At 31.9% G+C, this 18,036-nt stretch overlaps 2 protein-coding genes and 1 long non-coding RNA gene across 3 annotated transcripts; 1 reads left to right on the forward strand and 2 right to left on the reverse strand.

Annotated features, from left to right (window-relative positions):
* Positions 1–1,046: 1,046 nt before the first annotated feature.
* Positions 1,047–4,945, reverse strand: LOC146918257 (uncharacterized). Its single transcript, XM_085722029.1, has 3 exons — positions 4,912–4,945; positions 3,709–3,777; positions 1,047–1,420 (listed from the first exon to the last, which is right to left on the reverse strand). Exons 1-3 carry the CDS (start codon positions 4,943–4,945, stop codon positions 1,047–1,049), a joined length of 477 nt encoding a protein of 158 aa, XP_085578155.1.
* Positions 4,946–7,185: 2,240 nt separating this feature from the next.
* Positions 7,186–7,658, forward strand: LOC146918258 (uncharacterized). The gene is made up of 2 exons (XR_015014278.1): positions 7,186–7,275; positions 7,434–7,658. It is a non-coding gene; the product is annotated as an uncharacterized LOC146918258 (long non-coding RNA).
* Positions 7,659–13,740: 6,082 nt separating this feature from the next.
* Positions 13,741–14,049, reverse strand: LOC146918259 (uncharacterized). Its single transcript, XM_085722030.1, has one exon. It carries the CDS (start codon positions 14,047–14,049, stop codon positions 13,741–13,743), a length of 309 nt encoding a protein of 102 aa, XP_085578156.1.
* Between the last annotated feature and the right edge of the window lie 3,987 nt (positions 14,050–18,036).

Genomic DNA, 18,036 nt, shown 5'->3' on the forward strand with positions numbered 1-18,036 from the left:
ATTTATTTGATGCCACCAACTGTATTCATACCATGAAGCACATACATAGATACAGATACCAGACATAAACGGACATTGACACGTTAGTGATTCGAGAAAATTACATAATTTAGTGTAATTATATGTATGAATGTCGAACACCACACGTGATCGACATTGAAACACGCCTAGTTTAAGGAGTGTTTGTGCTTCATATCACATATGTTTGATGAGGGACATAGTGGTGCTGATGATTTTTTGCGCATCGGATTCTTTATTGATTTTCAAATGTCGTGGTAACAATGTATTAACGTTGGTGTCGATGGTAGATGTTGTGGTGGTCGAGACAATTTTTTTTATATAGAAAGAGAGATGATTTCTTTCTTTGCTTGAAATTGTGAAGGACTCGTGGTTTTGATTTATAAGAAATTATGGTAACAATCATACACACAATATAGAGAAACGAATAGTAGGTTTATATGCTTATGAAGAATGGATATATACAAACCTAAAAAAAATTATCAAAAAAATGCTACAAAAATTAAGAAAAAACAAAATAAAGAGAAAAAAAATGGTAAAAATTTATAAGGATGAACTCGTTAGTCTATTTCATCTTTTAAATTAAATATATTTCAATTCACTGATTTAAATTTTTACTCCTCTATCGTTGAATTAATTTTGTAATTTGGTTTTATTTTTTTATATAATTTTTGTTTACAGAGGTTCCACAATTAACATTGAAATAAAAAATCAATTTGACATGTATTTACCAAAAACTGATGCGAATCAATTTATGAAGGCTCACATTATTTTTCTTGATGGAGGAAAAAATTTGTTTGTGTTAGGGAGATGAACATGTGAGAATAGGAATGATGTGGGTGTGAGTTTTAATTAGGTTGCTCTTCCAGAAAAAGAAATGACGAATTTTCTTTTTTTTTCTTTTTGAAAGAAAAAGAAATGACGAAATTAAATGGCTATAATTTAACCTTACTCAAAAGAAAAGTTTTTTTTGGTTACAAAGCTAATAAAGGAAAAAAGGAAACAGCAGAAAGAGAAAAAAAGGGAAACTAAGCTCTTAAGAACAAAGTTCCTTGAGCATCAAGCCTAAGCAGCAGGCGGAGGTCATCAGGAGGCTGAGGATGCACGACCAGATTGTCATCAGATGAAGCTCCCAACTTGGCGAGAAAATCGGCACATTGGTTTCCTTCACGGAGCGTGTGATGAAGAGACACATTATCTTGAGATAGCTGTTCTTTAATTTCATGAAGAAGCACCGCGTAGACGTGGTATTTGGAGAATGCTTCCTTGATCGTATTGATAGCAAGAGTAGAGTCTGAATAGCAAGCTACAGGGGCAAAACCCAAATCTTTTGCCATTTTAAGGCCGTGAGAAATTGCTGAAAGCTTTGCGTGCAAAATATCAGTAGAGGACGGAATAAAACCTGAGAAACCAGGAAGATAGAATTCTCAAAAATTATTGTATTGATATTTTTAATTACACGTCACATCGTAAATATAGTTCTTTTGTGGATAAGTATAGGTAATTAAGTTTTCATGAAGAAAATATAGGTAAATACTTTATTTTTTTTAAGTACACCCTCTGGTCACAAATATAAGCAAAAATCCATATTTTAGATTCATTCAATAAATGATGTATGTTGTTTACAATAAAAACCACATACATCATTTATTGAATGAATCTAAAACATGGATTTTTACTTATATTTGTGACCGAAAAGTGTAGAGTTTAAGTTAGATACCTTTCCCTTAAAAAAAAGTTATATACGGTTGACACAAAAGTTTTGCACATGTACCAAATATTCAACAATGTGTTGCAACATCAACTAATGAAGTACCACAAGTTATATGTCTTTTTTTTGGTAATAAGTTATATGTCTTTTATTCATTAAAAACGATGTAATAACATATCATTAAATACACATGTAAAACTTTTTGTCTTTATGTCTTTATCACATGACGAATCACCTAATTAATTTTTTTTTTGACAAAAACATGACAAGTTTAAAATATTAACGAGTCGGTGACTAGTTTAAAAACCGCTTGCAAAGACACACAAAAAATTATTTAACTATTTCTTAAGAGCATACCACTAAAGTGGGGTGGGTGTAGTGGGATGATTGGGTGGGATACATGGTGAATTTTTTTTTCCTGCCCCTATCATCAAAAAATTTGATATGTCTGCCCCTAGTTGAAAACTATTGATACAAATACCCTTGTCCTCCAATTGAAATGGCGAACATAACCATTTTTTATCTACTCTACGAGCAGTTGCGAGGCTTTTTCTAAGTTCTACAAATGAAATGGCGAGCATGATTTTATTTTATTTTTCTGTTCTATTTGAAATGGCGAGCATGCATGGTTTTTTTTTTCATTTAATTTTTACATGTTTGCCAATGAAAATGGCAACCATGCCCATTTTTTTTCCAATTTTTTTGTTCATGCGGTCACCATTGTTGCTCTCACATGAAATTTCTCTCACATGCAATAATAAAAGCAATTCATAGTGCTGTTATGTAAATCAATTCATAGTGCTCTTATGTAAAGCACTCACATGCAATAATACAATCAAGGGATTGATTAGGACTATTTTGTTAACTATCGTGGGATTAGAAGATCATTCATACGAATAGGTGCGGCATAACAATTAGGGAAACATCGATGATTCGAAAGACCTAAACTCATCTCTCTCGTTATTCTTAAAAACCAATTCTATTTTCAGCAATTACTTTTATGCAATCAAACCAATCTACTGCGAACAAACTCACATCACCTAAGTTAATAGCATACAACGGCAAAATGCCTACAAATAATATGATAAAACCTAATTCACCGAAATACCCATGCTTCCGGATCTGCAACGTTGACGCCCAAATCATTGGTTGAATTTGTAATTGACTGATGTAGATCTTTCAATAGGAACTAAACGAACACCGCGACAAGACGCGAAATCAAGCGCCGCACAAGACGACGAACAACACAACACCGCACTTAGACGACGAAATCACAAAAAACACAAAAGAAAAAACTTGATATATGTGAAAACCACTTATTTAGATTGAAAGAAAAGGGAAAAAAAGATGTAGAGGGGTGATTCTAGGTCAAAAAATGACCTAAAACCACCCCTCTTCGATGAACGAAGGAGAAAGAAAGTTTAGAGAGAAGTTAGAGTTTCTCTCGCTAAAAAACTAAGACCGGCAAAACTTTTTCATCTCTCTCTTATTCTTAAAAACCAATTCTATTTTCAGCAATTACTTTTATGCAATCAAACCAATCTACCGCTCTAATGGCAAATCAAAACAACTTTTATACATCCTAAAATACAACGTAGTTGAAATATTGAGATTAAAAACGATCCTCGAGGGATCGATATTTTTACTACTTCGATAGTATTTGGTGCACTTGCCAATCTCCTATCAAGTTTTTGGCGCCGTTGCGGGCACCGTTGATTTATTTCAACAAGGCAATTACGTTATAATTTAGAATTTACGCAATTTAAATTTCGTTTTTATTTTAAATTTTTCTCGTTTCGGTATTCATTTGATTACTTGGAATGGTGCAGTGCTACTAAGGTATTTTGATGTTTATGCGAGGTAAACGAGCTCGACGACTTAGAGTACGATCCGGAAATCGAGAGAAGCTGCTAGAGCACTCCGGAAAGCTGTCCGGTTGCAAAGGTTGTCTCAATCGGTGCCAACTAGTGCACGAATACCATTACCGGAGCCATTGATTACTGAATCCGAAACAATCTCTTCTCCTAAGTCTACAACTATGGGAGAACCTGTACCACCAAGACCAAAAACGGTGTCGAAGCAAGCCAAAAACCGTGTCACGTTTTTCCAATCGAGACACGATTGGACACCCCGCAAAACATGCTCACGACATTGCGAAATCGTGACACGCTTCACAAATCGTGTCACGATTGTGAACTTTCATTTTTGAGTCAAAATACAACAAAATTGAATGTTGTGAGTTTGTTTGCGTATTCATCATACATGTTTATAACGATGTTTGTATACTGATGTACTATATTAATTTAAATGAATGGATATCGTTTTGTTTTTTTAAAAAGAATATATTGAGAATTACATGTAAAATAACAATTGAATTATGTTCAAAGTCAATTGAATTATCCATAAAACGGAGCACAATGCATGAACCCTTGCGTAGACGCATGGGTAGTTTACTATTATTCAACATTTAAGGATTTTGCTTTTAGTCAAATGTTCAAGACAAACAAATCCTTCGGTCGTCTAACAAACCAAATTCAGCTGCAAGAATAGGAAGAATGGTGGACAAAATTCAGCCGCCACACGCAAATATCATAAAGAGTGTTGACAAAAGAAAGAAAGAAGTTAAGGGGAGAAAATTATTATGAAGTACGTAATCTATTTTAAATTTTCAAGTAAATAACACCTCCATCGGTGCTTTCTGATAAGTGAGATACGAGAATAGTGAGGTGGAAGGAACTTTCATGATAAAAGTCATTTTTCAGAGCGACACTTGAGTGTCGTTGCAATACCGACAATTAAATATCGTTATTTATCTAGCGAGTTAAGTGCCGCCGGAGTTAATACCGACTCTTCCACGTGCCTCTAAACAATTCGCAATGTGAGATGAGCGATCTTCTTTTCCCTTAAAAGTAATGTAATGATCGGTGTCGGCTAGTTTGAAAGATGTTTGAGTTTTAAATGCATGCATAATCTAAATCAAGAAATTAAAAAAGTTAAATGTTATTTGGACAAAGACAATCAAAATATACAAATATGTGTAGTGTATGTATTACATAGGCCTACCGAAAATCCTAGATGGCGAAACCTTTGGAAGGGAGATTCAAATGCAATATCGATGCATCCTTTTCCGTACATCTAAATAGGATTGGCATCGGTATGTGCATTAGAGATGACTCGAGTACCTTTGTGTTGGCTAAAACTGAATGGATCAGCCATCTATGTGACGTTCATGTTGGGGAAGCTCTCGGTTTATTATCGACTTTAGAATGGGTTCACGAACTTCGGGACCTATTGATGACTTCGAGCTTGATGCGAAAAGAGTTGTTGACAACTTCTTATCCACTAACAATGATATTACAGAATTTGGAAGTATTATCAACAACCGTCACTACTACAAAATTGGGAAAATATAGCGCCTCATAAATAACGCTTTTAACACTAAAGCGCTATAAATTAAAACACGGAGGTCTTAGCTAGCGCTTTTTGAAAAAGCGCTATTTATCATTTTAAGTATATATAGCGCTTTGTATTGAAAGCATCGGTATAGGCTAAATAAAAATAATAGTTATTTAAATAAAAAACATGATTAATCGTATATGGCACTTTTTATGAAAAGCGCTATATATAAATCAACCTTAAATAGCGCTTATAGGTTAAAAAAAGTGATATCGTATGCTTGAGAAAGATAGCGCTTATAGGTTAAAAAAAGCGCCATTTTATTAAGCGATTTAATGTACATTAACTAACGGGTCCCCTGTTCGATCCCCGCATAGCATATTTCAAATATTTTTTGAATTTTTATGAAAAATGGATTGCATCTTTCAAAAAAAAAATGAAAAATGGATTGCAGTAACAAAGCACGCCTTTTTTTTAAAAAAAAATTTGGTACAAACCTTTTTTAATTCTTTTATCATATATATAACAAACCTTTGTTATGTATATTATATATAACAAACTAAATCTAAACTTTTAAAAAAAAAACAAATCTAAACTTTTTCCCAAAAAACAAATCCAAACTAAAAAAACAAATCAAATGTCCTGGTCCCACTAAATCCTACTTTTCCATAAATCCTACTTTACACGTTGCGTTTTTTGTTTTTTTATTTATATTTGAAAAAAAAACGCTTTATACACTAACAACAAAGCGTAACTTCTTTTTGTTATATACTCAAAAGTAACAAAGAATCCCAATTTTAATGGAAATCCCTATTTTAATGCATCCTAAAGATAAAATAAAAACTATAACATAATTTTCATGAAGTTTGCGTTTTTTGTTTTTTTATTTATATTTGAAAAAAAAATGCTTTTTTTTGTTACACAAAAAAACGCTTTATACACTAACAACAAAGCGTAACTTCTTTTTGTTATATACTCAAAAGTAACAAAGAATCCCAATTTTAATGGAAATCCCTATTTTAATGCATCCTAAAGATAAAATAAAAACTATAACATAATTTTCATTAAACGTATTTTTTAAAGCAATTAATAACATAACCCAAAACTACTTTACTCAAAATTTTCATTAGATCGTGTGCGGGAAATTCAGTCCGTAACCACCACCTCTATTGATTCATTCATCACCAACCACCTATATCTATCAATTCATTCATCACCATCACTCGCTTCCTTCGATCTATTCCAAAACCATAACCGTCTCTTTCGATTCATTCCGGAACAACCACCTCTATCTCACTCTTAATTGCGGTGCATCATATCGTCGCCGCCGTCGACCGGTTACAGCTTTTTCAATACTCAATTCTTCATCTCAGGTACCATCTTCATTCTTTCCTTACCTCAATTTAACTCAAATATTCTTTAATTTTTTTCATATTTTCATCTCGGATATTTTAGGTTTTCAAGGTTCAAACTAAATTTAAGACTTCACTGTTTGTGATTAGGATGAATTTGACAATCGAAAATTCAAAATTTTTGTTTGATGAATAATTACTGAAATTTGACAATTGTTTATTAAAGATTTTGGGTTTAATTAAACTCTACACAACTAGTAAGATGAATAATTTTTCTTTTGGTTCAATTTTTTTTTTTATATATATAAACAATGACACTTTTTGTGTGTGACTAGAATTATTTTCTAATAAACTAATTGAATGATGTGATAATATGATATACACTATGCATATGCCTTTTGTATAACCTACTAATCAATTCCATAATCATCCATCGTGACTTCTACATGGCATACCAAATAAACTAACTTATACAATTACTTATTATTTTATTTTTTGTAGTGTCCTTGCCAAGAAAATGGTATAGATTGCGAGTACTTTGTGATGAGGTTTATGAAAGATATTCTCATTTCAAAACTAAATGAGATTCCAAAGTTGGTATGTTTTTATATTAAAGTATAATATCTATGTATAATTAAGTTTATTAAGTAACATGGTTATTTTTAATGTTATAATATATACGGTACATTGATGGTTTCAAGTGTGTGACATACTCAAAAGATAAACTAATAGAAATTTAAGAAGAATGGTGTCGGTTCATGATCAGCCTAAAAGTTATATGATTTTTTTTATAATAAGGTGAGTTTAATGTTTCTAAATATATTTGCTAGAAGTGGTACGTAGTTGTTTTAATTTATAATCTTGCTTTAATTTCTACTCATGATCGGTAGTACTTTGAATTTATCTCTAATATAATATAGCGTTATTGCTTAATGGCGTTTTCGGTATATATTCAGGTGGAGGAGAGTGAACGAAATTTGGAAATGAATGATGATTTGCGTGCTTGTTTTGGATAAAAATGTTGAGAAGACCAAGAAGATAGATGAAGACCGCATGATACCATAGAAGATATTGATCTTTATGTCAACTAATTAGTTGTAACTCTTAGAGATATCCATGTTACCATATTAGAGGCTATACATTTCTGACTTTTATGCTATATATACATACATTTTTTATGATATGGTTATGTTTTATTCGATAAATAATAGTCTCAATTATAATGTGCCTAAATTATATACATTTCCCTTTAAATTTCAAACTTTATATATATATATATATATATATATATATTACTTTAAATTAATAAAAAACGCTATCTGGAAAGGAATTTTTTTGACAAAAATAAAATAAAATAAATGCTTTTCCTAGCGCTTTTTTCCTTTATAAAGCGTTATCTAAACCTATTGTTACATAGCGCTTTTAAAACAAAAACGCTGTTTTTAAACTTGTCTTAGATGACGTTTATTTTTGAAAGCGCTATCTAAGGATAACCTTTGCTAGCACTTTTTGACATAAAGCGTTATATAAACCCTGCTATAGCTAGCGCTTTATACGAGAAAAAAGCGCTATATTACCTTTACCGGCGCCATTTACAATAGCGCTTCAAAAGCGCTACCTAAAGCCAAAAAAAGCGCTATATAAGCCCATTTTTGTAGTAGTGTGTAGAACTCTTTTCGGTTTATATTATGAAAACTCTAGTGTGGAGTTTGTTCGGATACAAGCAAATGAGGTTGCCCATGTATTAGCTAAAGCGGCCACATTATTAGCTACTCCCTCCGTCCCAAATTGTATGACGTTTTGGGCATTTCACACTTATTAAAAAATGCAATTAATATTGTGTGGAAAAAATATATTTTGAGTTGTTTTACAAAATTGTCCTTAATAAATAATATGGGAAAGATAAATGAAAGAATTGAAAGAAGAGAGAGTACTAAATAGTTAAGGTTATAATAGGAAAAGTAACATTAATGTTGCATTGGTATTTTAAAGCAACATATAATTTGAGACAAATTTTTTTCCCTAAATCGACATACAATTTGGGACGGAGGGAGTAGTTTCCTAATTTTTGATTACTATACCAGATTGTATTGAACACATTTTAAGTAATGAAATGTTATAAGTCTTTTCCTCTCAAAAAAAAAGTGCAGTGTATGTATTAACACATAAATCAAAACAATAGAGAGAGTAAACAAAAACACATTTGTAAGAATGAAATATAAAATTGTCACAAAAGTAGTTATAAAATAGTTTTTTTTTTGAGGGAGTTATAAAATAGTTTCTTAAATATCATTTCCATTAAAAATATTTATTGTGTACACTTTGTATGTTAGTTCCTTTTGTCCTTTTGTGGGTGTCATTACTTACATCAGCATATATGACCTCTTAGTGATGAATTAATCATATAGTAGTTGACGATAATAGTCAATTATTGGAATCAAAACCTAATTGAGTAGTGAAGTACCATGAAGATGGGAAGAATGGAAAAAAATCTCACGCGCTATTCCATAAATTTTTTTTTTTTTTTTTTGCTTTCTTTCTCCATATATATACCTTATTACAACGTCGTATAAACATGCAAGAATCATAAGACCTTATTATAATTCGATAACCAAGAACACAAAATCTCTCAAATCTCTCTGATATTTTGTTCATGAACATGGCTTACTGTGGATACCCACAGGCTTATCCACATGCATATCCACAGGATCCACCAACTTATTCACAGGTTCCACCAGTTCCACAAACTTATTCACAGGCTCCACCAACTTACCCACAACCTCCATCAGTTTATCCACAGGATCAGCCGGCTTATCCACAACCTCGACCGCCGGCTTATCCATACCCTTCACCGTCTTATCCACAGGCTTATCTACAGGCTCCACCGATTCCAGCGACCTATCTATATACTCCACCACCTTATTTGCAGGCTCCACCAATGTATCCACATGTTAATCCGAGACCACAAAAACCTAAGAGGAGTCGTCTTGAAAGATTGGGATTAAAAGTAGGGTTGATTGGAGTTGCATGTGCAATAACCAGTGGGGTGACTGGAGTTGAACATATGATTTATGATGCTTTTGTTGCTGATGATGATGAGAATGGTTTTCAAACTTAATTGTTTTTACTTTTGGAATACTCCCTCCGTCCCTAATTATAAGCAAATTTGACTTTTTGGTTCATTCAATTATTGATGTATATGGTTCATATTATAGACCACATACATTATTAATTGAATGAACAAAAAAAGTCAAATTTCTATAATTAGGGACGGAGAAAAGTATATATTATATACCTACTAGCAGATAGACTAGACACTCTAACATGTTCTTCTATCCGCTTTTCTTTGCATTGTGTATTTGATAAAAATAAGTTATAAGCCAATGATAAGGAGGATTATTCCTATCATGGTACAATCGTAAGTATTATGTATGTTTCTTCAAAAATAATTTATGGAACCCTATCCTCGCACAATAGTAAGTATAATGTATGTTTTATCATAAATAAATTATGGAACCACAGAGACTGCGCTTAACTCGATTTCACCAAATTTCTCAACAAAGTTTTACAAAAGCTTTTTGTTAACGTGATCGAAAGTAAAATAGTCCAAGATAGATAAAATTGTGTTGGGATTAGATTTCATCAATAGCTATTCCTCGTATTTTTCCTTCTAATCGATTGTATATTTTTATGCTTCAAATATAACACCGAGATATACTTCGGTATACATCTCCATTTCGATTAACGATGTGAGATCCATTGAATTAACTCGACTTTTGATGTTCGGTGGCAAAATAGTCGATTGTTTCAATGACATACATGAGTGGTTTTGAAACTTAATTGTTTTTAATTTTGAAATATTTGTCATACATATTCTACTGCATAAATAGCCACAATTTATTTGTTTTTAATTATTTTATTGTTCATAATTTATATGTATTAACAGAATAAAGAAACCGACAGACGTTGAACGTTAGTAGAGATATAATATATGTATACATCCATTTTTAGGACAATTTTTTTTTATTCTTTTGAGGCAAAAACAATAGATAGAGGAAGAGGAAGAGAGAAAGAGTAACAAGATAATACCAATTTTCGCAAGTTAAATAGCCACATTTTATTTGTTTTTAATTATTTTATTGTTCATAATTTATATGTATTAACAGAATAAAGAAACTGACAGATGTTGAACGTTAGTAGAGATATAATATATGTATACATCCATTTTTAGGACAATTTTTTTTATTCTTTTGAGGCAAAAACAATAGATAGAGGAAGAGGAAGATAGAAAGAGTAACAAGATAATGCCGATTTTCGCAAGTGTACGAAATCGTACAATTAGTAAAGTTTAAACGGAAAACCGAGTGTTGAACTCGAGGACTGCGTCATATTGTCGAATTGTATTTTAAAACTTAACTGAACAAAAAGGTACGAGTGTGTTGTTTGTAATTTTTGCAACTACGAAAATTGAGTACGGCTTGGTTACAAACTTTACACTATTAATCTCATCCTATAAATTTAATTCATTATTCATGTTACTATCAATTTCTTAGATTGTTTAATTCTAATCTATTAGTGATCAAACCTTTAACCTTGAGATAATCCTTAATTAATCTCTTGTTAAATTTAAAATCAAGATTAAACTACAAATATAAAAAATTATAATAATTTCAAGGGTTCACAACTATATCTAGACTACGATAGTAAGAATATATTTAATCTCAAATATTTACAAATTTCACTCTCATTTCAAATTGTAAATCTTACATCAATTTAAGGTTGGATAGCATTAAGGTCATGTTTTTGTCAATACAACTCATCCATAACAAGAGAAAAATTATCTACTCATGATATTCGTCAAAAAGCCAATTAAATCACCCTTCACCCTAATTATTTCTTTGTCGTTAGTAGCTTATGTTAGTGTCTCTCTTTTCAGAAACCAATGTCCTCAAGTTAATCACGTGATTTTCTAATGATGAAGAGTCAAGGGATGCATGAAGATATTTTTTTTCTTCTGACCCTCAGTCCAAAAAATGATACATCTACCCTTTGTTGAAATACCCTTGTTAGCCAAATGAATTGGCGAACATAGATTTGTTTCAATTATTTTCTGCATGTTATATGGTCAGTTTGGCGAACATGCAGTGCACACAGAAAAGTTGCAGGCTTTTTTCATGTTTGTCCCTTAATTTGGCAAACATGCAATTTTTTTTTATGTTATAAGGACTAAAAGGCCGCTTTTGTTATTTTTTGTTGAAAAAATTTCTTGTGTTATATTTATAATCCGGCGAACATTGAAATTAAATTAGTTTTTTTTTGTTTTTTTATTAAAAAACATATTTTGATATTTTTATAAGGATTATAAATATTTTTTGATATCAAAATATGTTTTAATTAAAATATGAATTAAAATATTTTAATTAAAATGTATTTATAAGCCGTTTTGGGATAACTTTTTCTTCTTCCAATTATATCTTTTAAGTAAGTTTGACTATAAAAATGTTATTTCGTTGAGTCTAAAAGTTACAATTAATTAACTTAAATGACCTAAGCGTTACGAAAAATACTTAAAGGATTTACTTATTACAATTAATAAACAATTTAAAAGACTTTTGGTGTAATTTAAAAAAAAAGAAAAGGAAGTTACATGTTCGCCAAACAAAAGAACAAACATGGCAAAGCCTGCAATTTTCCTGCACACCTACATGTTTACCAAACACACAGTATAACATGTATAAAAAAATTGAAAAAAACCTATGTTCGCCAATTTATTTGGCTTACAAGGGTATTTTTATCAATACTTTTCTACAAAGGGAATATGTATAATTTTTTTTGGACTGAGGGTCAGAAGAAAAAAAATATCATGCATGAACCAATGAGTGCATTTAGGAGAGTCAAAGTCAATTAAATCAGCCTTCATTCGGTCTTCCAAAGCTGCAGCAGTACTGTATTGTTTTCTCTCCACTTCCGAAACCCTATTTATTTCTTTCTGGTTAGCTTGTATAGTCTCTCTCTTCAGAAACCAATGTCCCCAAGTTAATCACGTGATTTTCTAATTATTCATGTCCATCTAATTTATTGTGGTGGAACAATGATAAAGAAGAGTCAAGGAATCATATGAACCAATGGATCATTTAGGAGAGGGGACCGCGTGAACATAGAGAGAAGTCAGAATGTACAAGACTCCATGCCTTGATGTGTATTTTGTGGTGATTTATTTGATGCCACCAACTGTATTCATACCATGAAGCACATACATAGATACAGATACCAGACATAAACGGACATTGACACGTTAGTGATTCGAGAAAATTACATAATTTAGTGTAATTATATGTATGAATGTCGAACACCACACGTGACTGACATTGAAACACGCCTAGTTTAAGGAGTGTTTGTGCTTCATATCACATATGTTTGATGAGGGACATAGTGGTGCTGATGATTTTTTGCGCATCGGATTCTTTATTGATTTTCAAATGTCGTGGTAACAATGTATTAACGTTGGTGTCGATGGTAGATGTTGTGGTGGTCGAGACAATTTTTTTTTTTATATAGAAAGAGAGATGATTTCTTTCTTTGCTTGAAATTGTGAAGGACTCGTGGTTTTGATTTATAAGAAATTATGGTAACAATCATACACACAATATAGAGAAACGAATAGTAGGTTTATATGCTTATGAAGAATGGATATATACAAACCTAAAAAAAATTATCAAAAAAATGCTACAAAAATTAAGAAAAAACAAAATAAAGAGAAAAAAATGGTAAAAATTTATAAGGATGAACTCGTTAGTCTATTTCATCTTTTAAATTAAATATATTTCAATTCACTGATTTAAATTTTTACTCCTCTATCGTTGAATTAATTTTGTAATTTGGTTTTATTTTTTTATATAATTTTTGTTTACAGAGGTTCCACAATTAACATTGAAATAAAAAATCAATTTGACATGTATTTACCAAAAACTGATGCGAATCAATTTATGAAGGCTCACATTATTTTTCTTGATGGAGGAAAAAATTTGTTTGTGTTAGGGAGATGAACATGTGAGAATAGGAATGATGTGGGTGTGAGTTTTAATTAGGTTGCTCTTCCAGAAAAAAGAAATGACGAATTTTCTTTTTTTTTTTCTTTTTGAAAGAAAAAGAAATGACGAAATTAAATGGCTATAATTTAACCTTACTCAAAAGAAAAGTTTTTTTTGGTTACAAAGCTAATAAAGGAAAAAAGGAAACAGCAGAAAGAGAAAAAAAGGGAAACTAAGCTCTTAAGAACAAAGTTCCTTGAGCATCAAGCCTAAGCAGCAGGCGGAGGTCATCAGGAGGCTGAGGATGCACGACCAGATTGTCATCAGATGAAGCTCCCAACTTGGCGAGAAAATCGGCACAATGGTTTCCTTCACGGAGCGTGTGATGAAGAGACACATTATCTTGAGATAGCTGTTCTTTAATTTCATGAAGAAGCACCGCGTAGACGTGGTATTTGGAGAATGCTTCCTTGATCGTATTGATAGCAAGAGTAGAGTCTGAATAGCAAGCTACAGGGGCAAAACCCAAATCTTTTGCCATTTTAAGGCCGTGAGAAATTGCTGAAAGCTTTGCGTGCAAAATATCAGTAGAGGACGGAATAAAACCTGAGAAACCAGGAAGATAGAATTCTCAAAAATTATTGTATTGATATTTTTAATTACACGTCACATCGTAAATATAGTTCTTTTGTGGATAAGTATAGGTAATTAAGTTTTCATGAAGAAAATATAGGTAAATACTTTATTTTTTTTAAGTACACCCTCTGGTCACAAATATAAGCGAAAATCCATATTTTAGATTCATTCAATAAATGATGTATGTTGTTTACAATAAAAACCACATACATCATTTATTGAATGAATCTAAAACATGGATTTTTACTTATATTTGTGACCGAAGAAAAAAGTAGAGTTTAAGTTAGATACCTTTCCCTTAAAAAAAGTTATATACGGTTGACACAAAAGTTTTGCACATGTACCAAATATTCAACAATGTGTTGCAACATCAACTAATGAAGTACCACAAGTTATATGTCTTTTTTTTGGTAATAAGTTATATGTCTTTTATTCATTAAAAACGATGTAATAACATATCATTAAATACACATGTAAAACTTTTTGTCTTTATGTCTTTATCACATGACGAATCACCTAATTAATTTTTTTTTGACAAAAACATGACAAGTTTAAAATATTAACGTAGTCGGTGACTAGTTTAAAAACCGCTTGCAAAGACACAAACAAAAAATTATTTAACTATTTCTTAAGAGCATACCACTAAAGTGGGGTGGGTGTAGTGGGATGATTGGGTGGGATACATGGTGAATTTTTTTTTCCCCGCCCCTATCATCAAAAAATTTGATATGTCTCGCCTAGTTGAAAACTATTGATACAAATACCCTTGTCCTCCAATTGAAATGGCGAACATAACCATTTTTTATCTACTCTCGAGCAGTTCGTGCTTTTTCTAAGTTCTACAAATGAAATGGCGAGCATGATTTTATTTTATTTTTCCTGTTCTATTTGAAATGGCGAGCATGCATGGTTTTTTTTTTCATTTAATTTTTACATGTTTGCCAATGAAAATGGCAACCACGCCCATTTTTTTTTTCCAATTTTTTTGTTCATGCGGTCACCATTGTTGCTCTCACATGAAATTTCTCTCACATGCAATAATAAAAGCAATTCATAGTGCTGTTATGTAAATCAATTCATAGTGCTCTTATGTAAAGCACTCACATGCAATAATACAATCAAGGGATTGATTAGGACTATTTTGTTAACTATCGTGGGATTAGAAGATCATTCATACGAATAGGTGCAACATAACAATTAGGGAAACATCGATGATTCGAAAGACCTAAACTCATCTTTCTCTTATTCTTAAAAACCAATTCTATTTTCAGCAATTACTTTTATGCAATCAAACCAATCTACTTGCTCTAGTGGCAAATCAAAACAACTTTTATACATCCTAAAATACAACGTAGTTGAATTATTGAGATTAAAAACGATCCTCGTGGGATCGATATTTTTACTACTTCGATAGTATTTGGTGCACTTGCCAATCTCCTATCAAGTTTTTGGCGCCGTTGCCGGGAACCGTTGATTTATTTCAACAAGGCAATTACGTTATAATTTAGGATTTCGCAATTTAAATTTACGTTTTTATTTTAAATTTTCTCGTTTCGAGTATTCATTTGATTACTTGGAATTGTGCGGTGCTACTAAGGTATTTTGCTGTTTATGCGAGGTAAACGTAGCTCGACGACTTAGAGTACGATCCGAAAATCGAGAGAACTCGCTAGAGCACTCCGGAAAGCTGTCCGGTTGCAAATGTTGTCTCAATCGGTGCCACCTAGTGCACGAATACCGTTACCGGAGCCATTAATTACCGAATCCGAAACAATCTCTTCTCCTAAGTCTACAACTATGGGAGAACCCGTACCACCGAGACCAAAAACGGTGTCAAGCAAGCCAAAAACCGTGTCACGTTTTTCCAATCGAGACACGATTGGACACCCCGCAAAACATGCTCACGACATTGCGAAATCGTGACACGCTTCACAAATCGTGTCACGATTGTGAACTTTCATTTTTGAGTCAAAATACAACAAAATTGAATGTTGTGAGTTTGTTTGCGGATTCATCATACATGTTTATAACGATGTTTGTATCCGATGTACTATATTAATTTAAATGAATGGATATCGTTTTGTTTTTTTAAAAAGAATATATTGAGAATTACATGTAAAATAACAATTGAATTATGTTCAAAGTCAATTGAATTATCCATAAAACGGAGCACAATGCATGAACCCTTGCGTAGACGCATGGGTAGTTTACTATTATTCAACATTTAAGGATTTTGCTTTTAGTCAAATGTTCAAGACAAACAAATCCTTCGTCGTCTAACAAACCAAATTCAGCCGCAAGAATAGGAAGAATGGTGGACAAAATTCAGCCGCCACACGCAAATATCATAAAGAGTGTTGACAAAAGAAAGAAAGAAGTTAAGGGGAGAAAATTATTATGAAGTACCTTGTAATCTATTTTAAATTTTCAAGTAAATAACACCTCCATCGGTGCTTTCCGATAAGTGAGATACGAGAATAGTGAGGTGGAAGGAACTTTCATGATAAAAGTCATTTTTCAGAGCGACACTTGAGTGTCGTTGCAATACCGACAATTAAATATCGTTATTTATCTAGCAGTTAAGTGCCGCCGGAGTTAATACTCGACTCTTCCACGTGCCTCTAAACAATTCGCAATGTGAGATGAGCGATCTTCTTTTCCCTTAAAAGTAATGTAATGATCGGTGTCGGCTAGTTTGAAAGATGTTTGAGTTTTAAATGCATGCATAATCTAAATCAAGAAATTAAAAAAGTTAAATGTTATTTGGACAAAGACAATCAAAATATACAAATATGTGTAGTGTATGTATTACATAGGCCTACCGAAAATCCTAGATGGCAGAAACCTTTGGAAGGGAGATTCAAATGCAATATCGATGCATCCTTTTCCCGTACATCTAAATAGGATTGGCATCGGTATGTGCATTAGAGATGACTCGAGTACCTTTGTGTTGGCTAAAACTGAATGGATCAGCCATCTATGTGACGTTCATGTTGGGGAAGCTCTCGGTTTATTATCGACTTTAGAATGGGTTCACGAACTTCGGGACCTATTGATGACTTCGAGCTTGATGCGAAAAGAGTTGTTGACAGCCTTCTTATCCACTAACAATGATATTACAGAATTTGGAAGTATTATCAACAACCGTAGAACTCTTTTCGGTTTATATTATGAAAACTCTAGTGTGGAGTTTGTTCGGATACAAGCAAATGAGGTTGCCCATGTATTAGCTAAAGCGGCCACATTATTAGCTACTCCCTCCGTCCCAAATTGTATGACGTTTTGGGCATTTCACACTTATTAAAAAATGCAATTAATATTGTGTGGAAAAAATATATTATGAGTTGTTTTACAAAATTGTCCTTAATAAATAATATGGGAAAGATAAATGAAAGAATTGAAAGAATAGAGAGTATTAAATAGTTAAGGTTATAATAGGAAAAGTAACATTAATGTTGCATTGGTATTTTAAAGCAACATATAATTTGAGACAATTTTTTTCCCTAAATCAACATACAATTTGGGACGGAGGGAGTAGTTTCCAAATTTTTGGTTACTATAAATAGATGTATTGACAACACATTTTAAGTAATGAAATGTTATAAGTCTTTTCCTCTCAAAAAAAAAAGTGTAGTGTATGTATTAACACATAAATCAAAACAATAGAGAGAGTAAACATAAACATATTTGTAAGAATGAAATATAAAATTGTCACAAAAGTAGTTATAAAATTTTTTTTTTTTTTTGAGGGAGTTATAAAATAGTTTCTTAAATATCATTTCCATTAAAAATATTTATTGTGTACACTTTGTATGTTAGTTCCTTTTGTCCTTTTGTGGGTGTCATTACTTACATCAGCATATATGACCTCTTAGTGATGAATTAATCATAT

This window comes from Medicago sativa, chromosome 6 (assembly GCF_051527215.1).
Source record: "Medicago sativa cultivar Bolivia chromosome 6, Bolivia_mono, whole genome shotgun sequence".
In the NCBI taxonomy this organism is placed as follows: Eukaryota; Viridiplantae; Streptophyta; class Magnoliopsida; order Fabales; family Fabaceae; genus Medicago; species Medicago sativa.